Here is a 20,962-nt window from a genome sequence, read left to right as displayed (position 1 = left end):
AGCTTACATGAAACAGAAATTCCTCAAAAGATACAAGTTAGCAAAACTGACTCAAGAAATTAAATAAATTGAATTTGAAGTTGAAAATGTTCCCTCAGAACTCCAGGCCTTGTGCTCTCTATAGCCCGCAAGCCACAACTACTGAGCCTGCGTGCCACAACTACTGAAGCCCGCGCGCCTAGAGCCCGTGCTCTGCAACAAGAGAAGCCACCGCAATGAGAAGCCCACGCACTGCAATGAAGAGTAGTCCCTGCTTGCTGCAACTAGAGAAAGCCCGCGCACAGCAACGAAGACCCAACGCAGCCAGAAATAAACAAATTAAAAAAAAAAAAAAGACCCAATCCCTTCTTTAAAAAAAAGAACTCCAGGCCTAAATGTGACTTCTATCAAACATTTAAGGAAGAAAACTTGATTTTACACAAGCACTGACAAAATATAGAGAAGAAAAGAACACTTGTTTCAAGACCAACTTTGACCTCATGCCAGAACCAGAAAAAAACACTGCAAGGAAAGGAAATTACAGACTAATACATATCCCTTTTGAACATAGACACAGTCCCCACAAACTGTTAGCAATGTGAACCCAGTCATATACAGTAAGGATAATACATCAAGATCAAGTTGGGTATTCCACAGGAATACCAATACAAGGAAACCAATACAAGGTTGGTTTAATGTCAATAAAATAATGAAATTATGTTAATCTCACTAAATTAAGATAAAGGTTTTCATAAATTTCAGCATCCATTCATGATTAAAAACTACCAGAAAAGGAATAGAAAAGAATTTGCATAACAATATAGGGCATCTATCAAGAAACTTAAACCTCATAATGGTAAATGAATACTTTTCTCTAAAATAAGGAACAAGTCCAGAATATCCACTATCGCCATTATTATCCAGCATTAATCTGGAGGTCCTGCTAGTGCAATATGGCACTGGGCAATAAAGGAGGAAAAATAAAAGGCATAGCACTTGGAAAGGAAGAAGAAACATTTGCAGGTGATGTGCTGTGTACCTGGAAAGGTCTAAGGAGCCTATCAAAATGCCACTAGAACTAATGTTTCTATACATTAGCAAGGAGATATTGGAAGTTAGAATTTTTTAAATGCCATTTTCAATAGCATAAAAAAAAGAATACTTAACAGTAAATCTGAAAACATGCAGAACCTGTACACAGAAAACTACAAAACAATGCCTGGAATAAAGATGAGGTAAATGAATAGAAAGATACACTAAGAACATGGATTGGAAGACACAGTACTGTTAACATTTGTCAGTTCTCCCAAAATGGATTGATAGATATAATGCAATCCCAAGTAAAATCCCAGCAGACTTTTTGAAATAGAAATTAGTGAACTGATTCTAAATTTTATAGGGAAATGTAAAGGACCTAGAATACCCTGAACAATTTTGAAAAGGAAGAACTAAAGTTGAGGGACATATAATTTCTGATTTGGTGGCTTATTAAGCTATAGTAGCCAAGGCAGTGTAGAAGTAGCATAAAGATAAGAGATGTAGATTGATAGTACAGAATAGGGAATCTAGAAATCGACCTAAAAAAATACAGTCAACTGAATGAAGGAGAGTTCTTGTTGTTCCACATCCTTCCTTGCCAGTGTTTATTTGGTGTTTGCCAATGTTTTGGATGTTAACCATTTTAATAGGTGTGAAGTGATACATCCTTTTAATTTGCAAGTAGATATCCAATTGCTCCAGTGCCTTTTGTTAAAAATATTATTTTCCCTTTGAATTACCTAGGTCCCTTTGTCAAAAATCAGTTGACCATAATTATGTAGGTTTATTTCCACACTCTTTATCCTCTTCCCATTGATCTATATGTCCTTATGCAAATGTCACACTATCTTGATTAATGTAGCTTAAGAGTAAGGTTTGGAATCATTTGGGTGGTGTAATTCCTTTAATTATGTTCTTTCTTACTTGTTTTTGCCAATTTTGGTTTTTTTGCATTTCTATAAAAGTTTTAGGATCAGATTTGTTACCTTCTTTTAAAAACCTGCTGGACTTTTGACAGGAATTGCACAGAATCTACACATCAGTTACCATTCTAACACTATTGAGTCTTTTGATCCAAGAGCATGCTGTGTTTCTCCATTTGTTTAGGATTTCTGTATTTTTTTTTCAGCAAAATTTTGTAGTTTTCAGTGTTCAGATTTTGCACTTGTTAAATTTATTTCTAAGTATTTTATTCTTCTTGATGATATTGTAAATGGAACTGTTTTCTCCATTTTGTTTTCAGATGTTTAATTACTAGAATATAAATAAAATTGATTTTTTATATCTTGTATCCTATGACATTGTCAAACTCACTTATTAATCCTAGAATTTTTGCATATTTCTAAATATTTTCTAGGGAGGAAACTAAGGAGACCTTATAGGTAGATGAAATGTAAGGGTATCAGGAGACTATTGAGAAGCTCCATCTTAAAGCCACAAATGGAGGGCTCATAGTAAGAGTGAGGGGGAACCATCCCTTTATAGGGGAGCAAAATTTGCCACCCCCAAATGTCTCTTTGGCAGTGTGGGTTATTTTGAGCTGAAAACAATCAAGGCCCAAAAGACTCAGCAAAAAACTTTGAGCTTCCTCGTAACTGCCTAAGAGAATTTAGATACTGGGCTTGTTCCAGAACAGAGCTATCACTGGAGATCTCTGCAAAGAATATGGGCAGAGGGGGGTGGGGGAACTCAGCAGGGCCTGGAGATCAGAGTCCACTCTGGGTCTCATTGTCTCTGCCTGGCCCAGCAAGCATCTGTTTACCAAACATTTGCTTTTCCATCTCCACGCCAATTGCCTTCCTCCCGTTTGAAGTCCCAGATCACTACCCCTAATATCCTTGTTTGTCTGTAGCTGAAGATAGTATTTAAAGTGAGGATTTAGGCCATTTTGGCACATTATTCAGTTCTTGTGGGTCTCTCCCATGTGTACATGTTATTAAACTTTTGATTTTCTCCTGTTAATTTGTCTCATGTTGACTTAATTCTTGGACTAGCGAGAAGAACCTAGAAGAGTAAAGGAAAATGTCTTCTCTCCAACGCCTTGAAAGGGCCATTGTGTGGGATGCTTACAGAAAATCTAGACAGAGGTGAGAAGATTGGACCAGGAAGATCAGCACAGAATAGTCCAAGTAACTTCAGTGAGTTTCAAGGTGAGGCAGCCACCTTCATGCAGAGGTAGAAGTACAGATAGTACTTATGCCCTGAGGAACATGCCTGAGAAGTTTATCAAATGATGACCCTAAAGTTAAGGCACACAGATAAGAAACCCATTGAAGGGAAGCCGGGCAGAACAAGACAGCATCCGTGTTCGGTTTCTTGATTGGATGGCAGAATGCCTTGACTGTGACCGCAGAGGAAATGGCAGCAGACAAGATTGGGCTGAATAACTGATGCTCTGCCAGTCCCTGAGCTTCATGATTTTTATCTCTTCCAACTTGAGAGACCCAAAAGGACAAAACCTAGAGACATAGATGTTAAATGTATGTATTTTCCATAAGGAAAAGGGGAAAGAGAAACTCAAATCCAGCAAACAGTACCAGTCAAAATGAACCAGAGAAGAAAAGGGAGTGACTTAAGAAGCTGTCTAAAGTGTTAGAAAATAGGCTGAGCCTTCCTGAAAGCAAAAGGAGAGCCACCATGGAAATTAAAATGTCAGCATCACATTGCTCTATTGCAGAAAATAATACAGCAAAACACATACTGCTCAAGACCTGAAGAGTCGAAAGTGAGGAGGAGCAGTGATTCAGGAGCATCAGGCTTCTGGTCACAAAGAAGAACAAAGCGTTGCTCACCACCCAGTTCTACAAGGATTAAGTTGTCAGCCACTGCAGTCAATGACTCACAATGCACCCTGCGAGGAATTCAGGATGAAGAACAGAATGAGGCACTGTGTGCTTTGGGAAAACAGGCCCCTTAGATAAGATAGTTAGTTGTATATCTCAGGAAGAATTTTAATGAACCCAGATTCTTGCATCTTCCCATACATAGAAAAGCACTAAATTATTAACTCAAGGAATCTGTTCTTTGTGACTAGCAGTAGTCTTTTACCAAGATGTATGCCTGCCTACATGTATTCCCTAGCCAAAAAGCATTTAGAAGGTGGTTTCTCCCCTGCATCTTCAGAACTACTAAGAGGCCATCTCCCAGGCTACAGTCCTCAGCAAGATTCCTGAATAAAAAAAACTCACAACTTTTACATTGGGCATTTTCCTTTCAGTAGACATGGTCCCACCAGTTCCATGGTGCCATGGACTTCAAAAGCTTCAATGAGCTGAGAATGATTCTTCAGCTGAAAAATATGGTGATGAGGAGGAGACATTGCCAAGGCTAAGGTTTAAGAGGGTGGCAAAATTCCAGGACGGCAGTCAGTGTGGGACAAGGCTGTGAATGACTGCCCACCCAAGCTAGCGGATGAGGTATTGCCAGATACACCTGCCTTCAGTGCAGCACATTGAGCTTAAAGAGGAAATAGAAGTTGAGACTTTAAATATGTTGAAGGGAAAGAAATGTACCTTAAATGAGACTGATGTCTGGTGCTCCCACCACTGGAAATTTCTCAGTTTTACAAGAAAAAGAACATTGAATGCTTATTGTGTGCCAGGCCCTGCACTATGCATCTTATATTTATGTATTTAGTAATCACATCATCCTACGAGTTTGGGCACTAATAACATTACAACTTCATAGATGGAAAAATTGGGGCATGGAGAGATTAAGTAGCTTGTCCAAGGTCATGCCATTGGTACTCTTGGTAGGAGCTCATTGAGGGGGAAGTAGGACTACTCTGATGGATGATCTGTTCCTCTCCAAGACTTAGCCATTCTGCGTTTAATGGTTAAGACTATTGGATTTATGGATGGAGGAGTATGTGAGAGAATTGTTAGAAGGTAAATGCCCTGCCTTGTCCCTGGTTTTCAGTCCATGAGAAGGGATTCTCCCCTAAGTGCTCTTGGCCTCTTATTCCACCCCATACTTTTCCATGGATGTTGTTAGTTACCAGGTTGGCAGGTAACTTTCCCTTTTTTCTAATGTAAACATTGTACTATAAATTTCCCTCTCAGTACTGCTTTCACTGTGTCCCACAAATTTTGATACATTGTGTTTACATTTTCATTCACTTCAATGTATTTTTAAATTTCCCTTGAGACTTCCTCTTTGACCCATGGATTATTTACAGGTCTGATGTTTAGTTGTTTGAAAATTTTCCTGTTGTCTTTCTGGCATTGATTTCTAGTTCATTTCCATTGTAGTCAGAGTATGACATCAAATCTTTTATAGTTATTGAGATTTCTTTTATGACCTGGGATATGATCTTAGTATATACCCCATGGGTGTTGAGAAGAATGTGTATTCTGCTCTTGTGGGGTGGAGTGTTCTGTGAATGTTGATTAGATCCTCTGGTTGATGGTGCTGTTGAGTTCTTCCATATCCTTGATATATTTCTGTCTAGTTGTTCAGGTTGGGTCATTTTTATTGTTCTGTCTTCAAGTTCATGAATTCTTTGTTCCTTCCACTTTATTGTTTAACCCATATATAAAGTTTTTTATTTTATTTTTTAGCTCTAAAATTTCCATATGGTTCTTTTTTACATCTTCTGTTTCTTTGTTTGTGACTATGCCTTTACTGAAACTTTCTATAGTTTCCCTTGTTTTGAGTATGTTCATAATTGTTCGTTGAAGCATTTTTATGATGACTGCTTTAAAATTCTTTTAAAATAATTGTAGTATCTGTATCATCTTGGTATTGGCATTTGCTGATTGTTGTTTCTCATTCTAGTTGATATTTTCCTGATTCTTGGTAGGATGAGTGATTTTTGGTCAAAACCTGGACAGTTTGGGTGTGCGTTAAGAAAATCTAGATCTTATTAAATCTTCTGTTTTAGTAGAACTCGACATCACTGAGGTGGGAGAAAAGGCACACCACCTCACTGCTGTTCGTAAGGATAGATGTCCACATTCTTGCTCCATCTCCATTGCCACCTGACAGATATCAGTTGGTTGGGTGTGGGAGTTTAGGCTCCCTGGTCGGCCAATGCTGATGCAACCCTAGCTGGGAGGATTGGCATCCTTACTATTGCTGGCTGGTAGTGGGTGGAAGTTCAGGCTGCCCACGTGGTCTCTACTGACCCCACAGAGAGAAGGGGCTCATTCCAGCCCAGCTGGGGTAAAAATTCTGGCTTCTCACATGGCCTTTCAGTCACCACCCTGGTGGGGGCTTGGAGAGCCTCCTTAACTTGGCAAGGGTGGAATTCCCAAGTCTCCCCAGCTGGCTTTTGCTGGCATGGGTTGGGGTGGAGCCACAGTGTTTTTCTGTGAGGTTTGCTGGAATAGAGCAATTATTGTCTAAAAGTTTGCTGTCTTGCCAGGCTCCCCTTTCCTGGACCTTTGGCTCGAAAAGCTTTTCTCGGGGCTTTTTTGGGGGTCTGTGCTTATTGGCATTTCTGGTTGCTGTCTTCTCTAACACCCAGTCTGAGATACATGAGGCAAAATAACATTCAGGGAACTTGCTACCATATTGTTCCTCTGGTCCTGAGGTTGCTTGATGGCTGTCTTTTTCTGTCCATCTTTTAGTGTCTTCTGTTTGTGTTACATATAATATCCAGGGGTTTTAGATGTACTTAGCAGGAGGAATAGGGAAAAAATGTGTCTATTCCATCTTCTGGAAGCAGAACAGAAGTCAAGTTCCAGGAATTTTGATTATTGCTCTGGCAACCAAGGAGAAAGAGGAATGTGGCTTTGAGTCACTGGTTATGTGGGAGATGAGAGTAGCTGTCCAAGGCAGTGGCAGGGGACCCAGCAACATGGCAGCAAGCGGAGTTCTAGGAGAGATGGCTGGTAAGCAGTTCTCTGTGGTGGGCCAGAAAGAGTGGCATCTGATGTTTGTTTTGAAGCCATTTCCTCCTCTGGATTCCAATTATTCTCCATTTCCCCCAAATCTCCAGTAGGTGCTTATTATACCTAGCACCCTAGTCTTCAAGAATGAAGGAGATGAACGAGAAGACTATGTGATTGTATTAGGATCGAGGAGGGAGGGAGAGGTGACAGGGCCAGTGATGCCGGACTGATGGAGGCCTGAGCCAAGAGCAGACTGGGGGAGGCCAGACCAGGGCACTGCCACTCAGAGTTGCCACAAAAGCTTGTACGTCCTCCCAGCTCAGGGGGGATCAGGTGAGAGCAGTGACAAGGAGCTGAGTCATCATGAGAAAGGGGTTTTCATGGTGAGGAGGCAGCGTCTTGGTGTGGTTCTCTCCAAGCTTACCGCTCCATCGCTTGGGTGGAGAGAAGCACCTCTCCTTCCAGGTATGCGTCATGCTGACTCTGAAGGAAGCCCATGTGGCTCTGGCCCACTGGCTGCACGCTTTCACCCTCGTTGACTCCACTCTGTTGCTTCCCAGAGGCCAGACCAGCGAGAATGACTCAGCACACAGGCTGACCTGTGCAAGGTCCGTGCATGCGTGTTGGGGGTGGTAGGAAGCATGGTGAGTGGGGTTTCTGGTAGACCTCTAACCGTGGTTTCAATGTTTTAGAAAACTTGTCTGCTTTAGAACACCTGGACCTGGAGAGATGGCAGGGGCTGCAGAAGGCTATGCTTATTATATTGTTATAGGGTCTCCATAGCATGTGTAGAACTAGCCCGTGTAATGGGGGTAGCAAGGGGCCACACGGGGGGAGTTCTAATTTTCCAGTAAATGCCAGCATATCTTCTCAAATCACCTTTGCCTGAAATCTAAGTCTCGTTGTTAGTTATCTCCCTGACCCCACGGCCAAGTGCTCTTCAAGACCTGCCCATGCTTCCTTCTGAACACCTGTGGAGTGAGCCTCCATCCCCTTCCCCTTCAGGTGGAGAAGCAAATGGAGAAAACACACTGATGTGCAGGCTTCGTGTGGAAGACACGGTTCCTGCTCTTTTTTGGTTGGCGACATCCGAAGTCCTGGGACAGAAGGGAAAGGAGGATAAATATGAATATGAATGTGTGTGTGTGTGTGTGTGGCTTCTCACTAGAATTCGTACAGTCTGTATTAATGGTTCTGCCTGTTTTGTCCTCTGCCATATCCTCATTGCCTAGAATAGTGTCTGCTACACTTTGGGGCTCTAAAGAAACATTGTTGGAAGGAAAGAAGGAAGGGAGGGAGGGAGGAAGGAAGGAGGGGGAAGGGAGGAAGGAAGGAGGAAGGGAAGAGGGAGAAGGGAGGTGGGATTGCGTTTCCTTCGTGGTGGGCCTGAGCTTGTTGCCCAGAAAGCCGCAGAGCTTTGGCCTTTACCCCTGAAGGTGAAGTTTGAAGCCATGCCCCCCAGTTCTCCTCCCCGACAGCTGCACAAGATTCTTATGCCCCACTGGCCACATGAGTGTCCTCAGAGGGAGCAGACGCAGGCGGAGGAGCTCCTCGTGGCCAGCAGAGAAAACAGGGCGGCGCTGCTTCACTGAGCGCTGCTGGCGGGTGCCCTGGGGGCGCCCCCATCAGCTCTATAAAGGCTCCCTGGCCAGAGCCCTAGGCGGCAGCGGCTTCTACCTCTATGTCCCTGGAAGGGCCCAGGAAAATGGCCCTGGCCCTGGCAGTCTTCAGTCTGCTGGGCTCAGCCTGCTTGGTGTCAGCCAACAGCTTTGGTGAGTTGTGAGCCTGAGGCCATGGAGCGTGGGGTCAGGAGGGAGCTCTCAGGCCAGCCCCTTGTGAGCCAGGATTTGCCCCAGGGCCTTGGACCCTCTGTGATCTCATTTAATCCTCACAGTGTCCCGAGGTCAGTTACTTGCTCTTCCCTTTTCAGATGAAGAGACAGAGGGTCTTGAGAGGGAAACTGGATGGTCCGAGGTCACGGGGTCAGTGATCTGTGGAGAGGAGATGGGAAACCAGATCTTCCTAGTTGGATTCTAGTTCTCCCCACCCCACCCTGTTAGCAAATTTTGGCATTGCCGTTGTTTTTTTTTTTTTATTCTCTTAGAGATCTCAAGTACTAGGTTATCCGTGTGGGGTATTTGAGAAATAGTCAGCAGGTAGTGAAAAACACAGATCTACCCGTGGCATGAAATAGACCTAAATTCTAGCTGCGGCTCAGCCGCTTAACCTGTGACTTTGGATAAGTCTCAGCTTGCTTCCTCGCTGGGAAAGTAAGCATTTGTGACTGTGATTTCTGCATAAGCTCCTGCATGTTACACGCATTCTCCATGGAAAATAAGACACATGGGAGTTATTAATCTGTATTCCCATGCGGGACCAGGAAGTTGCTCTGTCTTCAGGGAGTGCCTTGAGAAATTCAAGAGCACCTCCTTTATGGTGTTCTGACCTGACCCAGCTGCTCCCTGGGGGAACGTGCAATCCAAGGGTTCATTTTGAATCCTTCTCTTGCCAGCTGTATGATCTTGAACAGACGACATTCCCTGCCCGAGTCTTAGGGCCACATGGGTAAGGTGGAGATAATGCCTCCCAGGGGATTACGGGAGCTAATGTCATAGTTGGAAAAGTGAGAGTAGCTGCAAAATTGCAAGTTAGAACATACTTGATGATGGTGCTAGAAATAAAACCCGGAAGAGCATCTGTGCCTTTAGGGAGCCCGTCTCTCTTACTGGAATCCAGACCAGCAACTCCTCTCTGATGAGTCACTTCCTTTGTGCAGAGTACCAGGTGGATGCCCAGCCTCTCCGTCCGTGTGAGCAGCAGAGGGAGGGGGCCTTTCTGAAGGGAGCAGACTACGTTCCCCAGTGCGCTGAGGATGGCAGCTTCCAGTAAGGCCTACTCCAGCCATGTGGACTCGGGGGCCTTGGAGGCCTTAAAGCACATCGCATTCCTGTCCCCTGTCCACCCTTCCCGCCCTCCCTCTACTCTCCTCCTTGAACGTGAGATGTGGCTACTGTCACCTGGAGGGTGCCTGCCGCTCGGATCCTCAGATTAATCAACATTGAGGCATCTGACCCAGAGCGCCCCAACCCGTGCTTCATTGCAACCAGAACCAAAGACGCGCCCTCCTTTCCTGCCAAAGCTTCGACCCTAATTAACAAGGGGCGCAGGGCTGGGGAGGTCAAATGATTGACGCTTCGGCGCCTCTTCTCCTCCCTGCATCCTCTTGATGAGTCAGAGGTGGAGGGAAGCGGGGGCCTCTGGACTTTCAGGTCAGTGGCTGCCTCCAGGCTGTGCCGAGTTCGGCTCTCTGGGCGACATGACGCCGTCTCCCCACTGGGCTCCTCTCGGAAAGGGGCTTTTGGCTGCCCTAACATGAACTCGGGGCCCGGACTCTCTGCCGGCAGAGTGGAGTGATAACACACAGGAACGCTTTGCATGTGTTTCACTTTCCCCACGCTGTTCCAGCCACGTTTGAACAAGGGGGACTCCATCTCTAGGACTGTGTTCTGGGAAACATCCCTGAGACATCTGGCACCCCCCACCCCACCTCCATTTTATTCACACGCTTGCTTTGTGCGCCTGACAAAGCTCTTACCTACTCTCGAGAGTGCAAAGGCCAGCACAAAGGCCGGTCCCTGCTTGGAGCTCTGGGAATTCTGGAGCGGAGGAGTTAGGAGGATGGTTCACCTTTGCCGCTTAATCAATCTATAGCTGTTCCCGTATCTCTTTCCTAGCCACGTGCAGGTTCAAGCCAGCCCTGCCCCTCCTCAGAAGCTTTTGCATACGATGTTCTCTTTACCTGGAACACCTTTTACCTTCTTGGGCCCCTGGTATAACACCTGTTTGCCCCTCCACCTCAGTTTAGCCATCACTGCCCCTTGGAGACCCACGGAGCGCTTCCTGAGTAACCGTAACCCAGGCCACTGTCTGCCCGCTCCTGGTCCACGTAAGGAGCACCTTTACCCCCTGCAGCCTCCATGGGGCAGGAGCGTGGACACCAGGGTGGCCTTTGCTACAGGGCTGGCAGACTGGCCGGGTGGAGAATGAATGTGCGGGGCTGTCACAGGGGTCAGCGCTTTCCCTTTCCCTAGTCACCTGCCCTGCTCCACACCAATCTCTTCCTAGTTTAAATGAATTAAAGCTTGGAGGGATGGAAAGGAAGAGGAAAGGTACCTGACTGTGTCTCCTGCCCTCAGGACTGTCCAGTGCGGGAAGGAAGGCGGCTCCTGCTGGTGTGTGGACGCCGACGGCAGGGAAGTGCCCGGCAGCCGGCAGCCTGGGCGGCCTGCGGCCTGTAAGTTGGCAGGGGGGACCCGCTGGGGACAACTCACATCCTGGATAGAGCACTAGGCTTGGGTGTGTCAAGGGTGAGTCTCCCCATGGGCTGCTGGATCTTCCCCTTTGAATTAGACCCTATCTCCTACAGGACTGCTGTGAAAATCAAGGGGACAATCAAGTCATTTGTTTAGCTAATCGCCTCTGAATTCCCCCATGTGCCAGGCTCAGTGCCTGGTGCTAAGGAAGCAACAGGGAACAGACATCAAAGGTCTCTGAAACCAGAAAGCGGCCACGTGCACAGGAAGAGTTCTTTCACCTGGGGTGTTTCTAAAATTTGAGACTGAGGTGAAAACTTTCCTGTTAAAATAATTGTTATGATGAGTAGTCAAAGCCCAGTCCCCATTTAAAGCATGTCACAGTTCAGCCTAAAACAAAGGTCAGTTTACACTGGTCATCTTAAAATTGTGAAACTGAGCCTGGAACCACTTATCCTTTAATGGAGCAAAGCTCTGTTTTGGGCACTGGTTTTGGGGGCCAGCATGCTGCTGGGTCCCATGCTGTCACTGAGTTCTTGTTCCTTGTCTGTAACACGAATATAGTATCTGCTATAGGATCAACTGTGACGGTTGAGAGGATTTAAAATGCACATAAGACACCCGGCCCACAGTAGGTATTCAATAGGAGCAGTAATCACTAATGTCACTAGTCCTCATGCACCTGAAGAAGGCAGTTGTATTTTAATTCTATAGATAACGTGAGTGGGGCACAGAGAGGTGACGGACTTCCCCAAGGTCACACAGCAAGTGTGCGGGGAAAGTTGAATTCAGACAAGCTGTCAACAGCCAGCCTGTACTCCATTCACACTGCACCTCTGCAGCGCCAGGGCTGTGGGGTGTCCCGGGGACCCATGGGACACGATGAAATCTGCCCTTCCAAGCTCGGTCCGCAGGATGTCAGAAGAAATCCTGGGATATAGAGTTGGGCAGTTGGAACGCTGGTCCTGAGGCTGTCGCCAGCTCATTGAGCACCCATGGGCTGTGGGAAGGACCGCCCTGCCTTCCCGCCTCTGGGGAGGGAGTGTGGTCCTCCTGGGCTACGACCCCTAAGTCGCCCCTGCTGTCCTGCTCTGACGCTGCTCTTTGCTGCCACAGGTCTGTCGTTCTGCCAGCTGCAGAAGCAGCAGATCTTGCTGAGCAGCTACATCAACAGCACGGCCACATCCTACCTCCCTCAGTGTCAGGATTCGGGGGATTACGAGCCCGTGCAGTGCGACCTGCGACGGGAGCAGTGCTGGTGCGTGGACCCGGAAGGGATGGAGGTGTACGGGACCCGCCAGCGGGGGAGGCCGACACGATGTAAGTCCCACTGGCACCAGCACCCCATGAGGAGGCGGAGGCTGTGTGCGGCCTCCCATATCGGAACCAAAACAGGGTCAAGGCTCCCCGAGAATAGGCAGAGGACCTGGCCCTCAGCACAGAGAAGGAAGGGATTTTAGGAAGGTTTTATCCCTTCTGATAGTTCCATGTGGTGGACAGCAACATTCACCGGCTGATCATTAGAAGCGTAAGTAGGATTTCGAGGAGCATCTCCTGTCCCAGGCCTTAGTCCCTGTTTGGGATGCTGTCACGAGTGTAGTATGAACCCATGCACCTAGACTGCAGAAGCGTACACACCTCCTTGTATGGAAGAATTAAAAACTGTTTTCTTGGAAACGTTTAGGTCCAGGGAGCTGTGAGATAAGAAACCGCCGTCTCCTCCACGGGGTGGGGGACAAGTCCCCGCCCCAGTGTTCTCCAGACGGAGCCTTCATGTCTGTGCAGTGCAAGTTCGTCAACACCACGGACATGATGATCTTCGACCTGGTCCACAGCTACAGCAGGTAAGGGCTGCCGGGCCCCTGAGTGTGCTCATCACGGGCCATCCCTTCCCATCGCCTGCCAAAGCTCCTGCTCACTTTGGGACTGTACGCTGGGGCGCACGCGCACGTGTGTGTGTGTGTGTGTGTGAGACACGCAGCCCGTGGGAACGGAGTGAGGCCTCACGCTCGTTTGCTGTGACGGACATCTGAAGGGCTACAGCATTCCCCACAAAGCAGGCTGGCAACAGCCATTCAGATTAAAAATAGGCGAACCCTCTGGCCCAGCCAGCCTATGGAGATAAAGACACCAGAATGTGAAGATGTACGTACCAGGATGTCTACTGCATCGTTTTTTATTGTAGCCAAAAACTGGGAACAAAGTGACTGACAACCCAAGGTGGATGGCTGGATAAATGTGCACCTGCCATAAATATTTCTGCAGCCCTTAAAAAAAATGCAAATCAACTATTCCAGTTGATTCGGAGAGGATTCTGCAGCACATTAAGATAATATGATACACAAGGTACAGATAATGTAAGAGGATTTAATTTTTAGAAAACCAACAAGCAGACAGGTCCCTTCATGTGCATATATGATTATATATTATGTTCATATCATGTGATCATGCTTGTGTCCGTATAGGATTAGGTGAGCGCATATATGATTATATATTATGTTCATATCATGTGATCATGCTTGTGTCCGTATAGGATTAGGTGAGCGCATATATGATTATATATTATGTTCATATCATGTGATCATGCTTGTGTCCGTATAGGATTAGGTGAGCGCAGAGAAAAACATGAACAAGCACATACTGTGTGGTTATCACAGCCGCCTTGAGGGTCGGGTTGCTGTGGAGAAGGGAACCAGCAGAAAAGGAGAAAAGATGGCTCCATAAAAAACGTGGACCGTTTTTATGCATTTTTATAAATTGCATGTATGTTTGCACCTATCAACGAGTTTAAAGATTTAAATAGCAAATATAAAAAGGGGGATGCATCATAGATCTTGGCCCAAATAACTGGATAGCTGCTGGTTATTCAAGATGTCTACTTTATTACTGTAAAGGGCTCGCACAGACTTCAGATATAATTGAAACACTCTGAGTGAAAATAAATAAGAATATTAGTCTGTGAATACTGATAGGAATTCTCTTGGAGAACCTGAGCCTTTATGTGGCTGGCTTTCAAAACAACAAGTTTCTTTCCCTATGAGAGAGAGGGATGTGCCGGAAGGGGTCACAGATAAAAGCCTGTGACCAAGAACTGTCCAGAGATAAGTCTCCTTTGAGCTGCATAATGTTTTAAAAACTGGGGGATTTTAAGTAGAATCCTGTGAAATTTCCGTTTGTGTAGGTAAAAATAGTTGAACATCAGCAATTTTATATGTTCAGCATAATACACAAAATTCTGAATTCCTGATTCTGAAGAACAAGGGTGAGGGCTACATGCATTGTCGCATGGCACCAAGAAGCTGGTTCTCTTTGGACTGAGCGCGCACCCCCCGCTGCTCTGGGTCTCTCCGTGTCCTGCTGCCACACACCTCCTGCTCCATCTGTTTGCATTACCCGCCTGGCCCCATAGCATTTGCCCTGTGACCCTCATTCTGACTCTGTCACTGCTGGCAAAGTGACCTGGTCACTTACTTCTCTGAGCCTCAGTGTCCTCATCTGTAAGGACAACACTGGCTCGTTAGGTCACGGTGAAGATATGCTGAGCCCTTGTCTATAAAACCACTGCGAAAATTGTAAATTATTATGCATCTGTAAGGAATCCTTACAGATTCCTTACAGATCACCAGCTTCAGCAAATGTAGGTTACATTCAGCAAATGTAGGTTACATTCCCCTCCCCGCCCCACAAGGCCTGCCCGTGTGCACATAGGAATCTCCAAACAGCCTGATTTACTGATGCTCATTGATGCAAACCTACGTGTGCTCAGTTCAAGTTCAACTGGATGTTCACTATATACAGGGAATTTGAGATCCTTTCATTTACTTCAATATTTACAAAAATAATTGGAATTGATGGTCTCTGGCACACAGTGGGGAATCTGAAGCACAGAAGTTAAGGACCCTAGCCTAGGAAGCACAATTGGTGGGTTCCAGAGCTGTCTGTCTCCTTTTACCATCCCACAAAACCTCAGTTCATCTCTGTTCCCCACAGCATAGAGCACAGAGCCTTACATACAGTAGACCTACAGTCATCAAAAGAACTTCCTGCAGGTGCCAGCTTGAGGCACAATGCATAGCTGCTTCCACCAGAGGGCAGTCGAGTTAAAGGCAAACATTCAGGACTAAGCGTCTATTGTTACGGAACAAAAAAAGTTCACCCTTGAAATGGGAGCCTTTCTTTCATGTAAGCAAGCATGTCTCTGAGCGAATTCTGATTTAAGAAGGTCATGGGAAGGGTCAGGTGGCTGGTTACTGGAAGCCCAGCCATATTCAGGAATTTTCTTATAAGCAGACCTGAGCAGTGCCAGCCCCAGTGACTCCACTGGGGCGAAGTATCAGGAGCCACGGAGGCTACGTGGAGAGTCTAGATGTAATAACACCTAGGGTCGCCAGTTGAAAAAATACCAGATGGCCAGTGATATTTGAATTTCAGATAAACAAGGAGTAATTTTTTAGTTTCAGTACGTCCCCAATACTGCATCAAGAATTTTAAGCCTGAGTGGGAGTTGGGTATATCTTATTAACCATCAGACTTGGATTTTGAAAAGAATGGACTGGGGTCGGGGAAGAGCAGAACGGGTGCCTGGGGGTGACTGTACAAGTTCGGAGACTGCCGTACTAGTCCAGGTGAGAGGTGCTGTCGACTTGGACCAGAGCAGGTGATGGGGAGGACCGTGGTGAGATGGAGTGGGATTGGACAAATGCTGACTTGGTGGACTCCACGGAACTTGGTGAAGGAACAGACATGGGAGGCGAGGGAGAGGAAAAGTTAAGGAGGACTCCAAGGTCTGGTTTCTGGATGGATGGTACAGGAAGAGTCTGGAAAGGAAAAGTCACAAATTTGCTTTTGGAATATTGAATCTGAGGCGATTTCTATGGGAAATTCACATGGAGAAGTGGCGTAAGGCGTTGACCTATTTCCATGGGGCCACCGGGAGCCCGGAAGCCTCATTTGCCAACCTGTTTGTTGTGGGTTCTTGATGTGCTGGGTGATGATTTACACTTGAACTTGGCCACAGCATTTGCCCATTTAAGGCAGGTCCTTTTGCCTCTTGAAAAAGGCAGCTGTTAACTACACCTGTTTGGCCGGTGACCAAAAAAACATGTCATGATGGGGTGACATGATGGAGTGAGCTTTGCTAGTCCTTCTGACCCTTCCCCCATCTTTCTCATCGCCCTTACCTAACCACTAACTAGGGAAGCGTATTCTGGCTAAGCAGATTGTAGTAAAGGGCTTAAGAGCTGATGCCATTATCAAGGCTTTAGTGACCCGAATTAAATTCAGTCAGCCGGTTTCTTTATCAGCTCTTGTCCTTAGTGACTGAGCTCATTCACACTTCTTCAAATGCCTTGGCAACCCATGCTATACAGGTGATCCAGGGAGAAGGAGCAGATGCGTCATAACATGTGGTAAAGGGGCCTCGTTACCTGCACGTGTGAGCGACTGTGTGTGGAGACATCCTCATGACTCATCACCTGTTACCCTCACAGGACCCTCTGCAGTGTCTGCAGTGCCCCAAGCATTGTGGGAGTCACAGCGCTTGACTTTGAGGAGGGCTCTGCTAGTCTTCATCAATGGCGAGATGTCTGGAGGGGCTGTCTGGGAGAGGGTTGGAGCATCTGACTGAGTAGGGGGTGTTGGCTCCCTGGGTCCAGGGGCACGAATCCTACACTGCAGGTGGGCAGGAGCGGACGCCTGGCAGGGGCTGACATTTTGTATTGCACGGAGCCTCATTTGTGATTTCTCTATGTTGGCCACAATCTGAACATAAAAGCAGAAACACCATCATTTTCCCCTCCACTACAGTTTTCCTTCTTGAGGACTCTTTTATTATCATCCTGATAAAATCCAAAGAAAGCATCCTTTTCCATTAGTTGAAGGTTGAGGTGGGTCTCTGGGTTGAATTGGTGGAATGTGGGACTGGAGTGATTTAAACTTCCTGTGCCTCATGCTGGAATGGGCTTCAGAACTCCGGGCCAGCTGAGTGACCCATCACTGTCTATTAGATGCCAAGAAAAGCTCAGTGTCCGGCTAGAAAGAAGAGTGTCAAAACAGAGGACTGCCTCTCAGGATATGGGGCAGGAATAGGGTACAGCCAAACACACTGCATAACACCATTAGCAGAGATCACGTGGTGGTAAAGCCCTGGATTTGAAACCCCGTTCCCACCACTGGTTCAAGACCCATGGCCAATATACCTCACTTTTTTAACCTCTAAAATGGGCATGAAAAAAATATCACCTGCCTTTTAGGAGGGTTAAATGAATTAAATGAGTCAACATATATTAAACATTTTGCAGGTTGTCTTCTACAAATTAGTGTTCAATAAATGGAAGTGATTATGCTACTATTATTAGCACTTTTGTAATTGAATTGTCCCAGGTTCCAATGAATGAACTTCTGTCCTATACCTCCTGTCAGTGGGAGCAACTGGGCCAAGTGAGTTTTTAGTTTCTTTTATTCAACTCACTTAGTGTAACATTCTTTTTAATTTAACTCACATACACACAGTCATAGACCAACAACATGGAAAAAAATCCATAATTCTACAGTGCGTTCATAGGTCTTGCTTTGTGCATTCATTTCCATTCAAATTAACTAATACTCGTGCACCCTGTGTTCAGGCTCTGAGCAGTTCCTGCAAATATATTCCCTTCCAATACTGGTTCATTTGCATAGGAGCAATTGTAGTGTATGTACATGCCATTTTTTACATAATATTATGCATGCATTCGTTTAGGGGGTTTACTATAATTTACTTTTAATTTTCATATCTTTGGACATTAAGGTTGTTTTCAACATTTTGCTAGAATATATTACACAGCAATAGACCTATCTGTGCAGAGAGCTGCTTTTCTGCTAACTTATTGGTTGGGGATATATTTCCAGATGTAGGTAGAAACATACTATACTTGGTTTCATAGACTTGCTATATAGGGCATAAAATAAATCTCTCAATGTTGCATAAAGATGAACAAATTCTCTCTGGTTGCTATGTCATTACACATGGGAAGAACTCCTGATACAGCTTTACGTCACTCACCTGGGCTTCATATTACTTCCAGGATGGGGAGTCCAGCCAATTAGCTCCCTTTAGCAATTGCCGGGTCAGGCAGGATTTAGGCATCCTTTTCCTCAACTTATGGCAAGGGATGTATAGTCCTTGTTAGTGATGTCACATTGATTTGGTGTTTTTTTCAACTATGGGACTGGGAAATGGCCTACATAAGAATTTCCTATCGTGGAATTTGGCTTCTTTTCAAGCTCTTGAAAAGTTGTAAAGGGATCTGAAGTCGTCTGATCTCCCCAAATGAGATCATCTACAATGTGTACCATATGTCTGTAAAGCACACTTGGCCCTTAGTCTCTAGGGTTATATTCTAGTAAAGGAACTTGTTAATGCAATGCTCATTAACTGTTTTCTGCCTGGTCCTATGAGACACACGCTTGGGCATAAATTGGTCAAATGCCACGAGTGAGAAAAACGCTAATTAGTAGATGACAGCCAAGCACAGCTTTATTTTCACAGGTCCAGCCTCGCTCTGGCCAAGGACAACCAATTTAGGAAAAAAAAATACATTTACTGCAGGAAGCCTGGAGCAAATGGCATGAAATAAAGAAGCAGACATTTCTTTTCCCCAGATGAAATGAGGCCACGTTAATTTATTTCTACAGGAAGAGCTCATGATGACTTGCTTTTTATGAAATGGTGATCGTGAATCCCATTGTCTCTTAGGTTCCCAGATGCATTTGTGACCTTCAGTTCCTTTCGCAGAAGGTTTCCGGAGGTGTCTGGGTATTGTCACTGTGTGGACAGCCAAGGGCGGGAACTGGCTGAGACAGGTAAGCGCGTTCGCCAGACCCGAGAGCCTAAATGTCACTCCCTGTAAACCAGAAATAGTGGCTGGGCTGCCCTGGATATGGAGGCGGGCGTGGCCCTCGCAGACTTTCAAGGGCGGCCCTGTAAACACAGCTGCTGCTGGTCCACGCGGCGCCTTTGCACACACTGGAAAGAGGTGCCCAGCCCCCACCCCGCCCCGCCCCTGCGCAGATGCAGCTCCAAGCTTGGCAGGTAGAGCCCGGGATGGACTGCAATCTCTCACTCTCTCAGCTGTGCTCCCTTGTGCTGTGAACAAACTGTGCAACCGTACATAGCCGCCCTGACTTTGAAAACCATTAAAGCCCTGTTCAGACCCAAAGCACAATGATGCCAGTGGAGGCTCTGGCCTCTTCATATCTGTTTGCACGGCAAGGTCAGGGCCTCCTGTCTGAATGAACCCCTCCCTCCAAACGCTTGCTGTCTTGGCTCAGGTTTGGAGCTGCTACTCGATGAGATTTACGACACCGTTTTTGCTGGCCTGGACCTTGCTTCCACCTTCACTGAGACCACCCTGTACCGAATACTGCAGAGACGGTTCCTAGCAGTGCAGCTGGTCACCTCTGGCAGATTCCGATGTGAGTACTAAGCCCACGGCAGATGTGTGTGTTTCTGCTGGGAGAGAACCACTCGGGTTTCAAGTCGCTGCAGTCTCCGTGGCTGTCCCAGCAAAGTGGGTGCGGGGATTGAAGCAATCTTACCAGCGTCCAGAACGCGTGCTGTAAACACACCAACTGTCCTTTCCTTTACCACGCGGATCTCTCATAGGCCCCACGAAATGTGAAGTGGAGCGGTTTACAGCCACCAGCTTCGGTCACCCCTGCGCTCCGAGCTGCCGCCCAGATGGGGAGTACCAGGCGGTACAGTGCCAGAGGGACGGGCCGTGCTGGTGTGTGGACGCCCAGGGACGGGAGATCCAGGGGACGCGGCGTCAAGGGGAGCCTCCGTCCTGTGGTGGGTGTCCTCTCCAGGCCTCCTCTCTTGTTCTCGTCAGGTCGTGTGACTTTAAGTGTCTCTCCAGACGGACCTCTTCATAACCCATTAATTCCATTGCCTCCTGAGGGTGCCCCCACGGGCCCTTCAGGTTCAACATGATGCAAACCCTTTTATCATCATTAATTTCCAATACATTTCTAGTCCTGCGTCAGGCATGGTTGCTTCCTCAGGGAGCTCAGAGAATAGTAGAAGAAGAATTAAGTGTACACGTGCTGTGAGAGAAGTGTGTGCTGATAGCTGAAGGAGCACAGAGCAGAACGGGGTCAATCCTATCTCGCAGCATGTATGGCAAGGGAACATCCAGGAAGGCTTCATGGAAGAGGTGACACTTGATGAGCGTCTTCTAAAATAAAGATGTTTCCTGAAGGAGGAAAATAAAGAGAGGCGTTCTCTCTACAAAGAGCAGGAGAAACAAAATTATAAGGACACAAATACGAAAGGGTCCCGACTTATGATGGTTTGACTTACAATTTTTTGACTTTACAATGGTGCGAAAATGATACACATTCAGTAGAAACAGTGCTTTGAATCTCGATCATTTCCCGGCCTAGAGATATGCGGTATGAAACTTTCTCGTGATGCTGGGCAGCGGCAGCGAGCCGCGGCTCCCCATCAGCCACTCGATTGTAACCCATACACTTATGACCATTCGGTACCCAGACAGCTATGCTGTCTTTCCCTTTCAGTACAGTATTCAATAAATTACATGAGGGAATTCCCTGGCCATCTAGTGGTGAGGACTTGGCACTTTCACTGCCAGGGCCCATGTTCAAATCCTGGTCAGGGAACCAAGATCCTGCAAGCGTCGTGGTGAGGCCAAAAAAAACAAATACTTACATGAGATATTCAGCACTTTATTATAAAATGGGCTTCGTATTAAGATGATTTTACCCAACTGTATGCTAATGTAAGTGTTCTGAGCACAT

General features: G+C 46.3%; 1 protein-coding gene across 1 annotated transcript in view; it reads left to right on the top strand.

The window, feature by feature from the left end:
• Positions 1–8,519: 8,519 nt before the first annotated feature.
• The window catches only part of TG (thyroglobulin), a 247,796-nt gene continuing 235,353 nt past the window's right edge, over positions 8,520–20,962 (top strand). The window contains exons 1-8 of the mRNA XM_036831001.1: positions 8,520–8,623; positions 9,628–9,736; positions 11,048–11,145; positions 12,281–12,484; positions 12,849–13,008; positions 18,900–19,006; positions 19,475–19,618; positions 19,809–19,994. Of these exons, the coding sequence (XP_036686896.1) occupies positions 8,533–8,623; positions 9,628–9,736; positions 11,048–11,145; positions 12,281–12,484; positions 12,849–13,008; positions 18,900–19,006; positions 19,475–19,618; positions 19,809–19,994 (1,099 nt within the window). The 5' untranslated portion in view covers positions 8,520–8,532. The remainder of the gene's footprint in view (positions 8,624–9,627; positions 9,737–11,047; positions 11,146–12,280; positions 12,485–12,848; positions 13,009–18,899; positions 19,007–19,474; positions 19,619–19,808; positions 19,995–20,962) is intronic.

The sequence above is a fragment of the Balaenoptera musculus genome, chromosome 17 (assembly GCF_009873245.2).
Source record: "Balaenoptera musculus isolate JJ_BM4_2016_0621 chromosome 17, mBalMus1.pri.v3, whole genome shotgun sequence".
In the NCBI taxonomy this organism is placed as follows: domain Eukaryota; kingdom Metazoa; phylum Chordata; class Mammalia; order Artiodactyla; family Balaenopteridae; genus Balaenoptera; species Balaenoptera musculus.
The sequence above is the reverse complement of the archived record's forward strand: the minus strand, read 5'-3'. Positions and strand labels throughout refer to the sequence as shown.